The sequence below is a fragment of the Amblyomma americanum genome, chromosome 4 (assembly GCF_052857255.1).
Source record: "Amblyomma americanum isolate KBUSLIRL-KWMA chromosome 4, ASM5285725v1, whole genome shotgun sequence".
Lineage (NCBI taxonomy): Eukaryota > Metazoa > Arthropoda > Arachnida > Ixodida > Ixodidae > Amblyomma > Amblyomma americanum.
The window spans coordinates 17,503,466-17,517,771 of record NC_135500.1 but is presented as its reverse complement, the minus strand read 5'-3'; the positions used below and the strand labels follow the sequence as shown (position 1 = coordinate 17,517,771).

Genomic DNA, 14,306 nt, shown 5'->3' with positions numbered 1-14,306 from the left:
GGAGGAAGCAGGTGGTGTATATATATCCATTGCAGAATTAGCACGAACGAGTGCGTCTGCAAATTCCTCTGCCAAGCACGCAATAGGTTTTTCTTGCGTATTGCGAAAGCTTCAAAAGGCTTCGAAGGGCGAGATTCTCCGGCAAGGCTGCCAATGACTCGCCATATTCTCGTCATCGGTGAGAACACAGTCAAACTAGCGCAGAATGAGGCCCATTGCAACCTGTAGAGCTTTTTCGTGTGCCATCAAATCGCAGAATTCAGCCTATTAAAGGTCGCCTTCAAGTTCCTGTCGTCTTTCTTCCGCGTAAGTTGACGCTCCGCCCTTCTTCTCGCTGCGCAAAGGTTCCTGAGTTTTAAATCCGGGACGGGAAAATGAACACGTAATTTGACCGCCGTAGCTGCTGCCAGCTTACTAGAAATCATTTTGTCAATAACATCACCCAAAACACGTTCTAGGTGCTCACTGTACTTGTCCCAGTTTACCACATTGCTAATTTCAGAACCATCGGCAGCAAACACAAAATTCTGATAGTGATCACTTCCCATGTGGTCAGGCGCTGCAGGTCAGGACGTCAGGTGAATGCAGTGTCAGGTCTATAGCTGTCGCAGAGGCTGGAGGCCGGAAAAAACTGGGGCTTCCGTCATTGGCAACACACAGGTCCAAACTGTCAATAACCTCTACAAGTTTGCGTCCACGGGAATCCGTGTTCCTGTCACCGCAAACGGCATGATGGGCATTGAAATCGTCGCAGATGATTCTAGGTGCTGGGCAGCGGTCACAGAGCTGCTGTAGAAACAAATCTAATGCTACCTTCTTCCGGAAGACACGTACACGGATGCAATAGAAAGGGTTCGAGAGCCGAGCTGTATTCTCACAGCCGCTACCTCAATGTCATCCGTGCAAAGATCGGCAACGCTTAGAGAAACATGTGGAATTTCTCTTCTTATGTAAAGCGCAGTACTTCCTGCAGGAAATGACTTAATGCTGCAGTTTTTATGGGCGACATATCCAGTCAAACATCTCCCGCTTGGCAGGCCAGCTTCTGACAGGGCCAATACTGGAACACAAGTCTCTTTGAAGAATAATTTTAGTTCAGCTAACCGACTTGAAATCCCAGCGCAGTTCAATTGCAATATAAACGGCACTTTTCGGTGCATATTAGACCCTTGAGGTTCAACCCCACCCACATTAGATCGCAAGGAAGTTCGTGACGAAAGTGGTAATTAGGGACACAAAAGAAAGCACCAGCTATAGGAAGTTCTTCAGGTTACCAGGCGCCATCGCTGGAACATGTGAACGCAGGGCCCCAAACAAAACATGAAGAAGGTCAGAGATACCTTCATTTTTGAGCTCCTTATTTTGCGCAACGCACTCACAACATCGACAAAAGATGCCGACGGAGACACACTCTTGCCTGCAGTAGCTGTTTTTTTTTTGTCTTTGTGCATATGAGAGTCCCCCTTGCCGTCGAGTCCGGCTGTGATCCGGTCACTCAGGAACATGGACACTTTTTGCTGGAGGTCGAACAACAGACTCGCACGCAATGGACCTTGGCGTCTTGCTGGACACAGGTCCCTTATGGACATTTTTGGGTAATGCAGCATCATCAGACTCCTACACTGGGAAATCGTCCAATCGTGGGACAGGCGTCTCAGTCGGGTGGGTTTTGGAACCAGCAATAAACGAGATTCGACGGTGCAGAGCGCTCACACGGAAGGGGCAGCCTCCGAAACTCGCTGGATGATCACCACCGCAATTGGCGAAAGCAAAATCGGCCTTGCAGGTTTTAAAGTGGTGGTCGCCTCCGCACCGCTTACAGCGTCGACTCTTTGTGCAAACTATGACCACGTGCCCAAAACGTTGGCATCTAAAACACCGTGGAGGAGCTTCAGTGAAGTCGGCAACTGCGAGTTTTGTGAATCCCAGATCAATTTTATCAGGGCGTTCTGAGTTGGGAGCGAATGTCAACACAATAGAGTTGGTAGGTTTCACAGCCCATTTTTTTTCCTGGAGACTCCACACGACGCACAAATCGTTTCACGCGCAGAGCACCTTGTGGTTTCAAATAATCAAGTAGGTCGCGTTCTGAATACCACTTTGGTACACTCTTAATAACACAGGCGTTCTTCGTGTAGGAATGGGGCAACCGCACGTTAATTTTGATGCCAAAAAACTGAGAGCTCTGCAGGAGCTTGTCAACCTGCTCTTCCGTCGAGACATCCAGCTGAAGAGCCGCGTGCATGGTGAACCGACTACGAATCGGAGCTGACCCAAGGAGTGACTGAATGGCCACGAAAAGTAAGATGGGATTCCTCTCTCCTAAATCAACCCCTTTCTCTTTGAGCTCAACCACTACCGGGATCCCGACCGTTCTTTGTTTGCGATGACTCACCAACTTGAGGCTCTCGTTGTCCACGTCAGCCATAATGGTCACTGACTCGTCACCGTCCACGATCGTTGACTCAGCCCCACTAAGCGATGAGGTCTGGCTGGACGGGTGGTCGAGTCCATGTTCTGGTCGCTCCACAGCCTGGGAAGCCATGACCGCCTCTTCCGAGCCAGCCTCCTTAGATTGGCGTGGTCCCTTTAGGCTTGCCGGCGCCAGAGCAGCCGTACTCTTCCCATAGGGACAGTACCGCCTTGAAGATGCTGCCGTCCTCGAATACTCAAATAAAACTAGGTAAATTAGGCAAAGAACAGAGCTGAGGCGACAGTAGGCCGAAAAACGTCTTCGTCTTCCTCTTCGGGAGCTTACACAGTCACCGCCCGTCCTATTTATCTCCAGCGGCTAAAGTATGTCTCTTGTGATCCGAGTGGGATGGTTGTCAATAATAATACATCTTTCAAAAGCAGGAACGTAGTGACCGGCGCCCTCGAAGTCAGAATGACGACAGTGAATCGCAAGAGTTGCCCTGCAGCTCTCGTACATTATTGGCATGCTCACACAGCCTATCATTTACACATCGTCCGCTCTCATCAGCGTAGGACCGGCCACATGACCGTGGTATCTTGTAGATGATGCCCTCTACGCAATACATATGCCTGTGGTATGCCGTGTGTGACAGCCTACATTTCGCTTTCTAGATTGGTTCGTCAGCCTACAAAGCCTGCCCAGTTTATGGGTGCTGAAAGAATAAAATTTACATTGGCCCTCCGAGCAGTCTTCATAATACTGTGGGACAATGACTGGATGTATGGCAAGGCCGCTACCCTTTTCTTTACGGTTTTTTTTTCTTCAGCCACCTTATTGCAGTTATCTACTTGGTTTTTGAGCATGACATCAACCACAGCACAAAGCAGGTGGGCGGGATAGCCGCTCGACTTTAGTCGATTAGTGTGCCTGGAGAACGTTTGGTCCACCAAGTGTGCGCATGATTTTATTAGGGCATTGCAAAGACAGTTTTTCACGATGCCCCTTTTCACGAGCTTGGTGTGCGCAGCCTCGTGGTTCGTACACCCAGCAAACTTGTCAACCCGAACACGCAAGCCTCAAGTCCAGGAATCTTAGGGAAGAACCATCGGGAACATCGTGGGTTAAAACAAACGGATTCAGAGCCGTCTTAAATATGGCAAAAGTGCGCGACACTTTGTCTTCAAGTACAAGTTTAATACTGCCAAAAGTAATCTACGCACCGAAATGTTTTTTAAGTGCCTTTGCGCAATAAGAGAGCCGGCCAAGGCCTTGTCAGCGACCCTGAAAAGAGGTCGCTGAGGATGGGGCCGATGCTCGACCACGTATATGCACCTTCTTTCTGTATGAAGATGCCACCGTACCATGGCACAACTGTAAACTGAAGACACATAGAAAGCAATTCTAGAAAGCCGCTTACGCTTAAACCAGGCGAGTTCTGCAACTGAACAGGATGAAACGAATGGATACACTCCTCGACACAGTGCAGAAGACCTTTGTGCGGCAGCGAATAAAGAATGTATTTTAGGTCGATCGAAAAAACTTTGAATCACATTCGAACATGCTCTTTCAAAAAGTCAGTGTCATTTTCTGAGTTCCTCCCAAAAATGAACGCCCTCATATAAGAGGTTTACCCTCACCTCCAAAGAGGAGCCCGCTGCCTTCTGCCATGTTCCCCGCTCCGTGACAATGGCGCGCAAAGAAATGTTGGTCTTGTGAACTTTCACGGACAAAACTAGCTCCAGACTATTGGCCTTGCTACTACTATCAATCTGTAGCGTGAGTCTCGTTAGCTCAAGCTTATTAAAGCGAAAGCTTTACGGGGCTATGTCTGCGGGGACCGGGACCGGGTCTGCGGGGAAAAGGGTTTTGGGCTCATATGGACAAAAAATGGGAAGGTCCGGGCAAAACAGCCAGAAGGCGCACCTCTCATTCGCATCTAGATGTTTCGGATCTTGAAATACTAATATAATCATATCTGACATTGGTTTCATGAAATATTTCCATTTTCCTGAAGTCCGGAAGGTTCTTCAGCATCACACTGACTATTGTTTTCAGTTTGCTCACGTTTAAACTCGCAGTGAACGGAAACACTGGGACCATTTTTGTGCGCTACCTCTCCCTTTTCATTCAAGTTTTGACGTTGTTGCTATCACGGAAGTGAAGGCTTCGTCAGCTGTGTTATCACATTTCTCGTTGCCAGGTTACCAAGTATATTCTTACACTCGTCTACAACGAAGATGAGGAGGAATCATAGTCTTTGTTGAAGATTTTTGCTCCGTTTCTGAAATCAGTATTCCTTTTACTCAAGCAGAAATAGCTGCACTTCGCCTGAGTATCTCTTGGTTGTCGTTGGTTCTCACAATTTACCGCCCTCCATGTTGTAAGGGTGGAATCCTTCTCGATAAGCACAGATAAACACGGACTTCGTGGTTTAGCCACGTCAAACGCCTACCACTTTTTTTCATGCTGCGACAGGGGATGAGAAAGGAAGCACACAAAAAAAACTAACATTTCGACACATTTGCCTGCCTGGTTGGGTTTAAGGACTTATAAAAACTGCACATCTCCAACCAAAAAAACTTTTATTTTAAACCCAACGTTTCGAAGCCGGCTGGGCTCCAACATCAGGGGTGACTCCGGGCAGTAGCCAGCGTCTTTAAGTATGGAGGGGAGGAGGGGGTCAAAGGAATGAAAGCTGTGATGCGAAAGGCGTGAGGGGGGGGGGGGGGGGGGGGAGGCAGTCACTGGTAACTTTTTTCTTTGAGTTGGAGAGCCAAGTCCCTTTGCATATACTGGGAACAGGTTTCCTTTTGTGCGGTTGATGTTCGGGGTGGCTTGGATGTGCCAGGATTCGAGAAGGAGCCTTTTGTGGTAATTCGTTTCGGCTCCGAGGATGCTGGTTTCTTCCAAGTTGATTCTGTGGTCTGAGTCCTTGGAATGTTCGGCTACAGGATTGCGCTCTCTTGCGAAGTTGCGGACGTCGTTTTTATGTTTATGTAAGGGAAGGAAAATCCCTTCCCTTACGGCGCGGTTCAGGTGTCCACCGAGATGCGCCATTTTTCGCTCACGGCCAGAGACGCCGACGACAGCGGCTTTTCTGCGACACGAGCTCCTTAACGCTCTCTAGATAAAACTTGCCCCCAGTGTATGCCCAGGGATATCACTCTTCAACTCAACGAAAAAAAGTCGTCATTGACCGCCTCCCCACAGTGCGACAACGTGACTCACAGCCTTCACCCCCCCCCCGTTCCTGCCCCTCCCCCACGCCTTTCGCATCACAGCTTTCGTTCCTTTGGCCCCCTCCTCCCCTCCGTACTTAAAGGCGCTAGCTACTGCCCTCAGTCACCCCTGATGAAGGAGCCGAGCCTGGTTCGAAACGTTGGGTTTAAAATTAAATTTTTTTGGTTGGAGATGTGCAGTTTATTATAAGGAAGGACAGGCTCTTCATTTCATATGTATGCTTATTTTCTTTTTTCTGTCTTCTCACTTTGTATGTTTTATATACGCCCGGTCGTCACACTTGCTATACAGACAGCGTGCCCATGTCCAGGTCATTTTATCCCGTTCTATGGTCACGTCTTCTTTAGCTGTTGTCTTACTTTTATGCTATATATTTTTTCCTTTTTTATAATCCAACTCCTCTCTTCCGTGAAAGCTGGCAGTATTTCTGAAAGAAATTGTGTCATTTGAAAACGTTGTTCGCTAAAATGTTTCACTCTATTTCACGCGCAGGTAGTCGTCGGCGGTTCTGTCGTCGACACAGTGGTCAGCTGCACCGAGGACCGGGTTCAGGTCTGTTTTTTTTTTTTTTCGAGCTTTCGTCCGCAAGCGGCTTTCTTCGATCGGCCCGCAACCTGACGCGTAGACAGCCTCAAAGTGGCTGTTCGCGCTCTCGTTGGGGAGGTAACCACACCTATCAATGGTGGCAAGCCACTTGAACGATATCAAGGACGCGAAGCCACAAACGAAACCAGTTGCATCGCAAGACTGCGAAAAAGTCGCCGGGCGGCAAACGGGATCACACCTTCAACCGAGACATGGAAAAGCACATACTCAAGACAGGACGCTGCGACAAGGGCGCTCGTCCTGTCTGCAGCCGTGTTTTCGTGACTTTTAAAGCAATATTGCAACGTCTCCTGGCTGATAATCTCGCTCTGCGCTTGGACCTCGGCGCCGCCTCGTCATCTTTGCTTCGCGGCCGCCGGTTGTAGGGCTGCCGCTGCTACTCTGATATTCGCTTTCCGTGAATGATGGGTTTCTTTTCTTTTCTTTGAACCTCTTCTGCTCTGTAAAATACTTTCACCTGTGACGACCTCTAGGCACGTTCGCTTGGCTGATGTACTGTACATTGTGTAAAGGTAAGTTGTTTGGCGAGTTTTGGCTGAACATTATGAACGAACATAGCGCATAAGAACGGCACGGAAGAGAACAGACACGCAAGCTCTGACTAGCAAATGGATACATTTATTGCTTGAGCGCATGTGACGAAAGCTTCTATTAAAGCTTTGTGGCGTAATTACTGTAGTGAAATAAATGCGCTAGATATAAGATACAGTAGTTATGTCGGGACTTTATACATGAGGTGCAAAAAGTCAGCGGCTAAAATAATACAATGCACGCGATAAAAGACGTAGTTACTACTATATATAAGCAAGAAATAACGTTAGCTGTACAATATAAAAGTAAAATGAAATGGATATGAATCAGACAATTGGGCATAGCGCAGCGAAAGGTAAGAAATGAAAGCAGAGACAATGGTGCGGAAACTAACAGAAAGGGAATGCACTACGATCTAATTTTTTGAAAAGTGAGCGTGTAGATTCTTTGTTTGCATCAACACCAACGCGACTAAAAGTGTTCAGGAGGACGACGATGTGAAACGATAAAGATTGATTGCTATATGTTGTGCGGCAGAAACGTTCGACCCACGAATTATTTTGTCTGGTGTTGTGGCTATGACTGCGGGTGGCAAGGTTGAATAGTTGAAGAAAATAGTGATTCTCAGTGCGAACAGCAGTCTTGTACTGGCAGATAAGGCGGAATGAGTACAAGGTTTCAATTGGAAGTATGCAAGAGGATGCGAAGTATGCGGACGCATGATCCAGGTATGAAATATTCCCAATGGCTATAATTGCCTGTATTTTGACATGTTGTTAGGTTATGAATATTTTCTTTAGATGCGGTGGCCCATGCAAGATGACAATAATTAAGTGTAGATAAAAATAAGGCGTTGTATACTATTCTTTTACTTTTGCAGGCAGTTTATACCTGTTTCTGCTTAATATTCCCGCGATTCGATTTAGTTTGCAGCAAACGTGTTCAAAATGCTTATCCTAGCTCAGGTTCTCTGAAAAAAAGAGCCCAAGTAATTTAACGTGCGTTCGTATTTCAATTTCATCTTTTGCTAGGAATAGGTTTTCTGAGAGAGTGCCAGTGGTGTTTCTTGCGCGAAAAAGTATTGCTTGCGACTTTTTGCGTTACTTTTTAGGAGGTTATTATAAGACCAATGCTTAACAAACTGTAAAGCTGTATTTGCTGTGCGTATAAACCCCGCCGCGGTGGCTCAGTGGTTAGGGCGCTCTGCTACTGATCCGGAGTTCCCGGGTTCGAAACCGACCGCGGTGGCTGCGTTTTTATGGAGGAAAAACGCTAAGGCGCCCGTGTGCTGTGCGATGTCAGTGGACGTTAAAGATCCCCAGGTGGTCGAAATTATTCCGGAGCCCTCCACTACGGCACCTCTTTCTTCCTTTCTTCTTTCACTCCCTTCTTTATCCCTTCCCTTACGGCGCGGTTCAGGTGTCCGCCGATATGCGAGACAGATACTGCGCCATTTCCTTTCCCCAAAAACCAATTATTATTAATCATTATTGCTGTGCGTATAAATATATTTGGGTTATCTCCGGTAATGAAGAGCGCGGTATCACCTGCATATCCAATCCATTGCACCTCGCTGATAGTGGAAAATATTTCATTTATGAAGCCGTCGCGGTGACTACGTGGTTACGGCGCTCGGCTGCTGGCCCGCAAGACGCGGGTTCGATCCCGGCTGAGGCGGTCGAATTTCGATGGAGGCGAAATTCTAGAGGCCCGTGTACTGTGCGATGTCAGTGCATGTTAAAGAACCCCAGGTAGTCGAAATTTCCGGAGTCCTTCACAACGGCGTCCCTCATAGCCTGAGTCGCTTTGGGACGTTAAACCCCCCATAAACCATAAACCATTTCATTTATGTAAAGAACATACAGGAGGGGACTGAGAGTACTGCCTTGAGGGAAACCGGAAGTAAGTTTTTTGACACTGCAATTTTTATTATTGTGGCTAACATACTGAGAACGGTGTTTAAGGTACGATGATAAGAGAGCATTAGAATTTCTCCGTGTGCCATAATGTTGAAGTCTCTTTATTAACGTTTTGTGATGTACGCAATCAAATGCCTTTGAAAGATCTATATATATGCCTAAAACTAGTTTCTTAGTCTCTATAGGGCGTCAATAATGATTTCTTTTTGCGTTAAAAGAGCTAATTCTCTGCATTTACGTTTCATAAAACCGTATTCGCAAGGCGAAATGAGTGGGTGCTTTTCTAAAAATGAATTAAGACGAATGTGCGCAATTCTTTCTAATCTTTAGATCAGACTGGGAGAATTGAAATCGACCTGAAATTATTTTTATTAATTGTGTCACCTGCTTTATGTATTACAATCACCTTGGCTATTTGCATAACTTCTGGAAATGTATTTTGTTCAAAGGCTACGTTATACATACTAGTCAACACTGGAGCGATGATATCAATAGTGTACTTAATAGGGGCAATTTGCATGTCATTTTCCTCACGAGATTTAGAATTTTTGAGGTTATTGTAGACATAAATCACTTCACTTTCATCAGTGGGGAAAAATACCATACTTCCAGAGATATTAGGGATGCAATCTGTAGTGAGAGAGTAAGCTAAGCTGTACCTGCGCGGTCAGTTTCCCCAACAGAGACGAAATGCGTATTGAACGCTTTAGATAGATAGTGCCGCTTATATCTTCATTGTTGATTTTTATGCTGGTAATGGTGGAATGACTGATTGGTTTAATGATGCTATTTAGGCGTTTCCACAAGAGTTCGACATTTCGGGATGCCTCATGCAGATAGGTAGCAAAGTATGCTTCCTTGGCAACTTTGAGCTCTTTATTTACCCTATTTCTGTATATTTTATACGCTTGTAATACATTTATGTCCTTGATTTTTACAAATTTCCAGTAAAGACGGCTTTTTATGTTAATTTTATTGACCAGATCACGTGTTACCCACGGTTTCCGTGATTTTTTGCTCCTTCGTCGCACTACAGATGGAAAGTGCTTTCAGTAAAGATCTGTAATTTGAGATATAAGGGCTCTGTAAACTTCATTGACATCAGTGCTTGAAAGAACTTGGCTCCAGTCAAGACACTGAACATCGGCTCGAAAAGATGCAAGGAAGATTCGGTTATGTCTTGTGTACAAATAGGCGTATCTTTTGGGGGCGCAGGATAATCTTTTGCATGAATGAACGTGAAAATGGGCAAGTGATCACTGATGTCGCTAGCAAGCGCACCGCAAGAAGAAACACACATATCGGCATTAGTGTTGAACAGATCGAGTAGAGGTGCTGACACGGATGTAAAAAGTGTTGGTTCATTTATAATGTTTAAAACCCCATACTGCTCTAGAACTGACAGAAAATCATGTTTAGCCTTAGCAGTTTTGAGCATATCAATGTTTAGGCCGCCACCAAGAAAAAGAGAGTATTTATTAAGAGATATAAAATCTAGAAGGCTTTCAAGAAAAAGCAGGAAATTTTGCAAATCACCCTTCGGAGGACGATAAAGAACCGAGAAAAACTGTGAACTGTCACGCGTTGTCACTATTTCGTAGTCGTCGCAGTAAACTCACGAGCAGGGTACGCGTTAAAGCTGTTTTTCATCAGTAGCATAACGCCACCACCACGCTTCAGGGGGCGGTTGAGCGCAAAGTTTTGGTAGTCGTTTGACAGGAACGAGACAGAACTACCATTATACCACGTTTCACATACCATAATCGCATCGAAAGAAGAGTTAGTTGCATTGAATAAATAATGAAGTTCATCGTGCTTATTTTCTAATTAACGCGCATTAAATGAAGAAAAGATAAAAAGCCCTTATGATGGAAATTTTTGCGATTCGAAGGTTGAACTGCCATGAGGACAGCAGAAAACTACTACTTAAGACTGCATGTGCAGGACCGCGCGCAGGATTGGTAGTCTAATCATGATGTGCCGGTTTGCCTAGCCATTTTTTCCAGGTCGTCCAGACAGTTGATTCGAAGTACAGTCGTGTTTTCAGCTCGACGCGCGAAGATTTTTTAATCTTCTTTGCATGCAAACTTCCAGTTAACCTGCTTTTTCTTTGTGATGGCAGCACCTAGCGGTGGCTTGTTTTGGCTTGTTAGATGGTCTTTAACAAAGACGGCGCTTTCGCGGCTGTAGCCGAGGTCGGTTGTCGTTATTCGCGTTTTCTTCGCCTTTGCTAACACTACATTGCACTTTTCCCGCCGGGCAAAACGCACAATGATGCTCATTTCATCTTCTTTTGAGGTGGGCACTCTATGGCAGACATCAATGTCAGCTTTCGAGATAGGTTCGCCAACGAGTGTTCCCAGTTGGACCACAACGTCTGTTGCCTCACCGTCCTTAGGAACCCCTTTTATTTCAAGATTATTTATTCGGGAATATTGTTCCAGTTCGTCTACTCGTCGAGCAAGCTTGAGGTTTTCCTCTTTCATTGCGTGATTGGTGTCTCGTAAAGCTTTGACCTCCGTGATGAGTTCCTTAGCATCAATTTTTGTTTCGCTTATGTCATCACATGATTCGCTACAGAAGTCAACGCTTTTCTTCAGGTCCTGGAACTCAGCCAACATTTCTTTTCAGAATTTTTTTAAGTTCCTGCCTGAGACTGCTGCATTCAGTACATTTAGCACATTCTTCCGCGTCCCTATCCTTCTTCGTTCTGGTTCCTGTCATGACTCAATGGGATCAGAAGACTATGCACACAGGGCAAACAGCTGTAGACACAACTTGGCTCCGCACAACTCGTAAGACACAACGTGGCTCGGCAGCAGCGCGGAAAAGCATACAATATTTTAGAACTGAAAAAACGAGGCTTACCTGCAAAATGCAGGAAAATGAGTACATGCGCCACAGAAGCACTGCTGCCGAACGGAGCATCGAATTCTAGAGCAGAGTATATGTGGCCTTCTCAGGCGATGCAGATGGCGCTCCGTGGGCGTGTGCAGTAAAGATCAGTAGCGTCACCAACTGATAGGGAAAAAACGCATTTGAAGGTATTAGCTTAACGCCCTGTATTCTGTGTCATACAACCTTTGTCCGTAAATCTTCCAGACTGATTTATTTTCTTCTCTAGAAATGATTCCCCAAAAACAATTGTTGGTGCGTGTGTGTAGCGCCATCTTTTCGGGATAACTTGAGCTATTTATGTTAATTGCTGTGGAAGCCGCTAGACGGCACCACAAGTAAAACCTTTTGGAGGACGCTTAAGCTTCGTCTTTAAGAGTGAGACGCGACCATGTTGCAGCGTTGCGAAGGGGTGCACGGAACACCATCGCCCGTTCGGGGCGACGCGTGGCCTGTTCGACAATTTGAGGAAAGGACACCTGTCTCACGACACCCGAAACTGGCCGTAAGGGAAGGAAAATAAAATGAAAACTGGTTTTAAGGAAAGGAAATGACGTGCCACCAAGATGCGCCATTTTTGCTCACGGCCAACGCCACCGAAGACACGGGTTTTCTGACACACGACCTCCTTAACGCTGTCGCGCTCAAATACGTTGTCGCTTGTCGTCTGCGCATTCTACTGTGAGCCAATGTGGCGATATGGACGTCCTTCTCGAGCCGCGTGTAAACATAAAATTCTGTGTGAAGCTTGGTGAGGCAGCCACACAGACGTATGACCTCCTTCGTGACTCTTACGGCAACGAGACATTATCTTGGGCGCGAGTTTTCGAGTGGCACAAGAGGTTCGTTTCGGGGAGAACGTCGATGGAAGACAACACAAGGCAGGGGTGCCCTTCAACCTCATAGAATGAAAACAACGTGGCAGGGAAATCGTGCAGCAAGGCCGCACCATTACAGTCCACATGCTATCAGATGTTCTAGACATAAGACAACATGCCACGAAATTTTGCGTGAGAACATGGGGAAACGAAAGTTGAATGACAGACTTATGCCGCACTCCCTCTCACAGGACCAGAAGGACACGCTGGCATCAGTGAGCGCTGGTTTGCTCTCCGAGGCAGAGAAGGATGCTGCATTCGTCGACAGCATCATTGATGAAGACGAAACATGGTGTTTTCAATACAATCTTCAAACAAAGAGGCAGAGCGCCGTATAGCGGTCAACAAGCTCTCCGGCGTCGAGAAAGGTGTGGCGACAGAAGACCAAAACGAAGACGATGCTGATAGGTTTTTTCGATGTCAGAGGTGTCACACACCACGAGTTCGTCCCATAAGGGCAGACGGTGAATCAGGAGTTTTATATCGTCGTGCTCCAACACATGCGTGATGCATTGTGACGATGTCGCCCTGGCTTATGGGCATCTGGACAATGTAGCCTTCTCCACGATAACGCAAGGCCGCACACTGCTCGCAGCGTGACAGAATTTCTCGCCAAGCACAGCATTGCTGTTCTTCCCTATCCGCCATACTCGCTTGACCTCTCCCCATGCGATTTTTTCCTGTTTCCTCATGCGAAGAGAGCACTAAAAGGTCTCTGGATGGGGAGCGTGGCGGCCATTCAAGACGCCACGACAAAGCAGCTGACAGCCCTGCCAGAAGAAGTGTTTTCGAACTGTTTCCAAGACCTCAAGAAGCGTTGGAAGCTGTGTATAGACTGCAAAGGAGACTATTTTGAAGGGGTGCTGCACAGATGATTTCAATGTTAAACGCATTTTTTTTAATGGACTCAGTCCTGGAACTTTACGGACAATGGTTGTATTGTATTATTTGCAGTTACATTTCCTGCACCTAGTTGAGTGTCTTGCAAACAATTTGTGCGTCCCTCTGTTGAGTTAAACAGGCTAAAATCGTAGCTGAAGTGTTTATGCTGTTAGGCGAGTCCGTCATACATGGTTAACAAGGGTACTGCTCAATGAAAACACGGACGAGTCTGCGCCCCTCCTTGTCATCTTCTCCTCCATATTAATTTTTTTCCCTGTACTCTTGATTAACCATGGAAGTTGAAATCGTATTTACATTTCGCAGTACGGCGGTGTTTATAGACTAAATTTCGGTATTTCGTGATTACTTTTCATGAATGCCTTCTATACATGGTCACTTTTCTGATGAGCTTAAGCGATTCTGTATTTATCCGTAGTTTCTGGCTCGTTTTAGATATTTTATATGTTTTGATGAGAAAAGACGCGCACTTATACGGTCACAACGTGGAATGATCCTCCGCGCGCGCATTGGCTGCGTGTGGCCAGGGGAACGACGGGAGCGTCACGGAATCGCTACGAGTGATGTGTGTGACGGATGCGGTGCAGTGCAAACACTAGAACACCTTGTTAGAGATGCGGGGTTCTTGAGTGAGCTGACTCTTTCAGCGCCGCAGGTCCCTTCTACGAATGACGTTGTCGGACTTGGTTATGAAGGAAACTGTACAGGGGGTTTATTTACATTATTTACAAGATTTAGGAACCCATTGGAGGGTGATGGGGGAAGGTCGGAGGATCTGAGAAGATCTGAGGATGATCGAGGATTCCTTCCTCACGGCACTCGTCGTCCGGTTTTAAAAGGGTCCGGTCCCTAGGATTCCCCAGGTTCGAGGAGGTCTTCGCCAGGTTGGGCGTGGCCTAACTTGCGCTGTCGTACACACAC

The 14,306-nt window shown here is 46.4% G+C and overlaps 1 protein-coding gene across 2 annotated transcripts in view; it reads left to right on the top strand.

Moving 5' to 3' along the window:
- LOC144127807 (uncharacterized) overlaps positions 1–14,306 on the top strand; it is a 1,292,097-nt gene that overhangs the window by 238,786 nt on the left and 1,039,005 nt on the right. For both annotated transcript variants that reach the window (XM_077660737.1, XM_077660738.1), the window contains exon 12: positions 6,149–6,208. In XM_077660737.1, the coding sequence (XP_077516863.1) occupies positions 6,149–6,208 (60 nt within the window). The remainder of the gene's footprint in view (positions 1–6,148; positions 6,209–14,306) is intronic.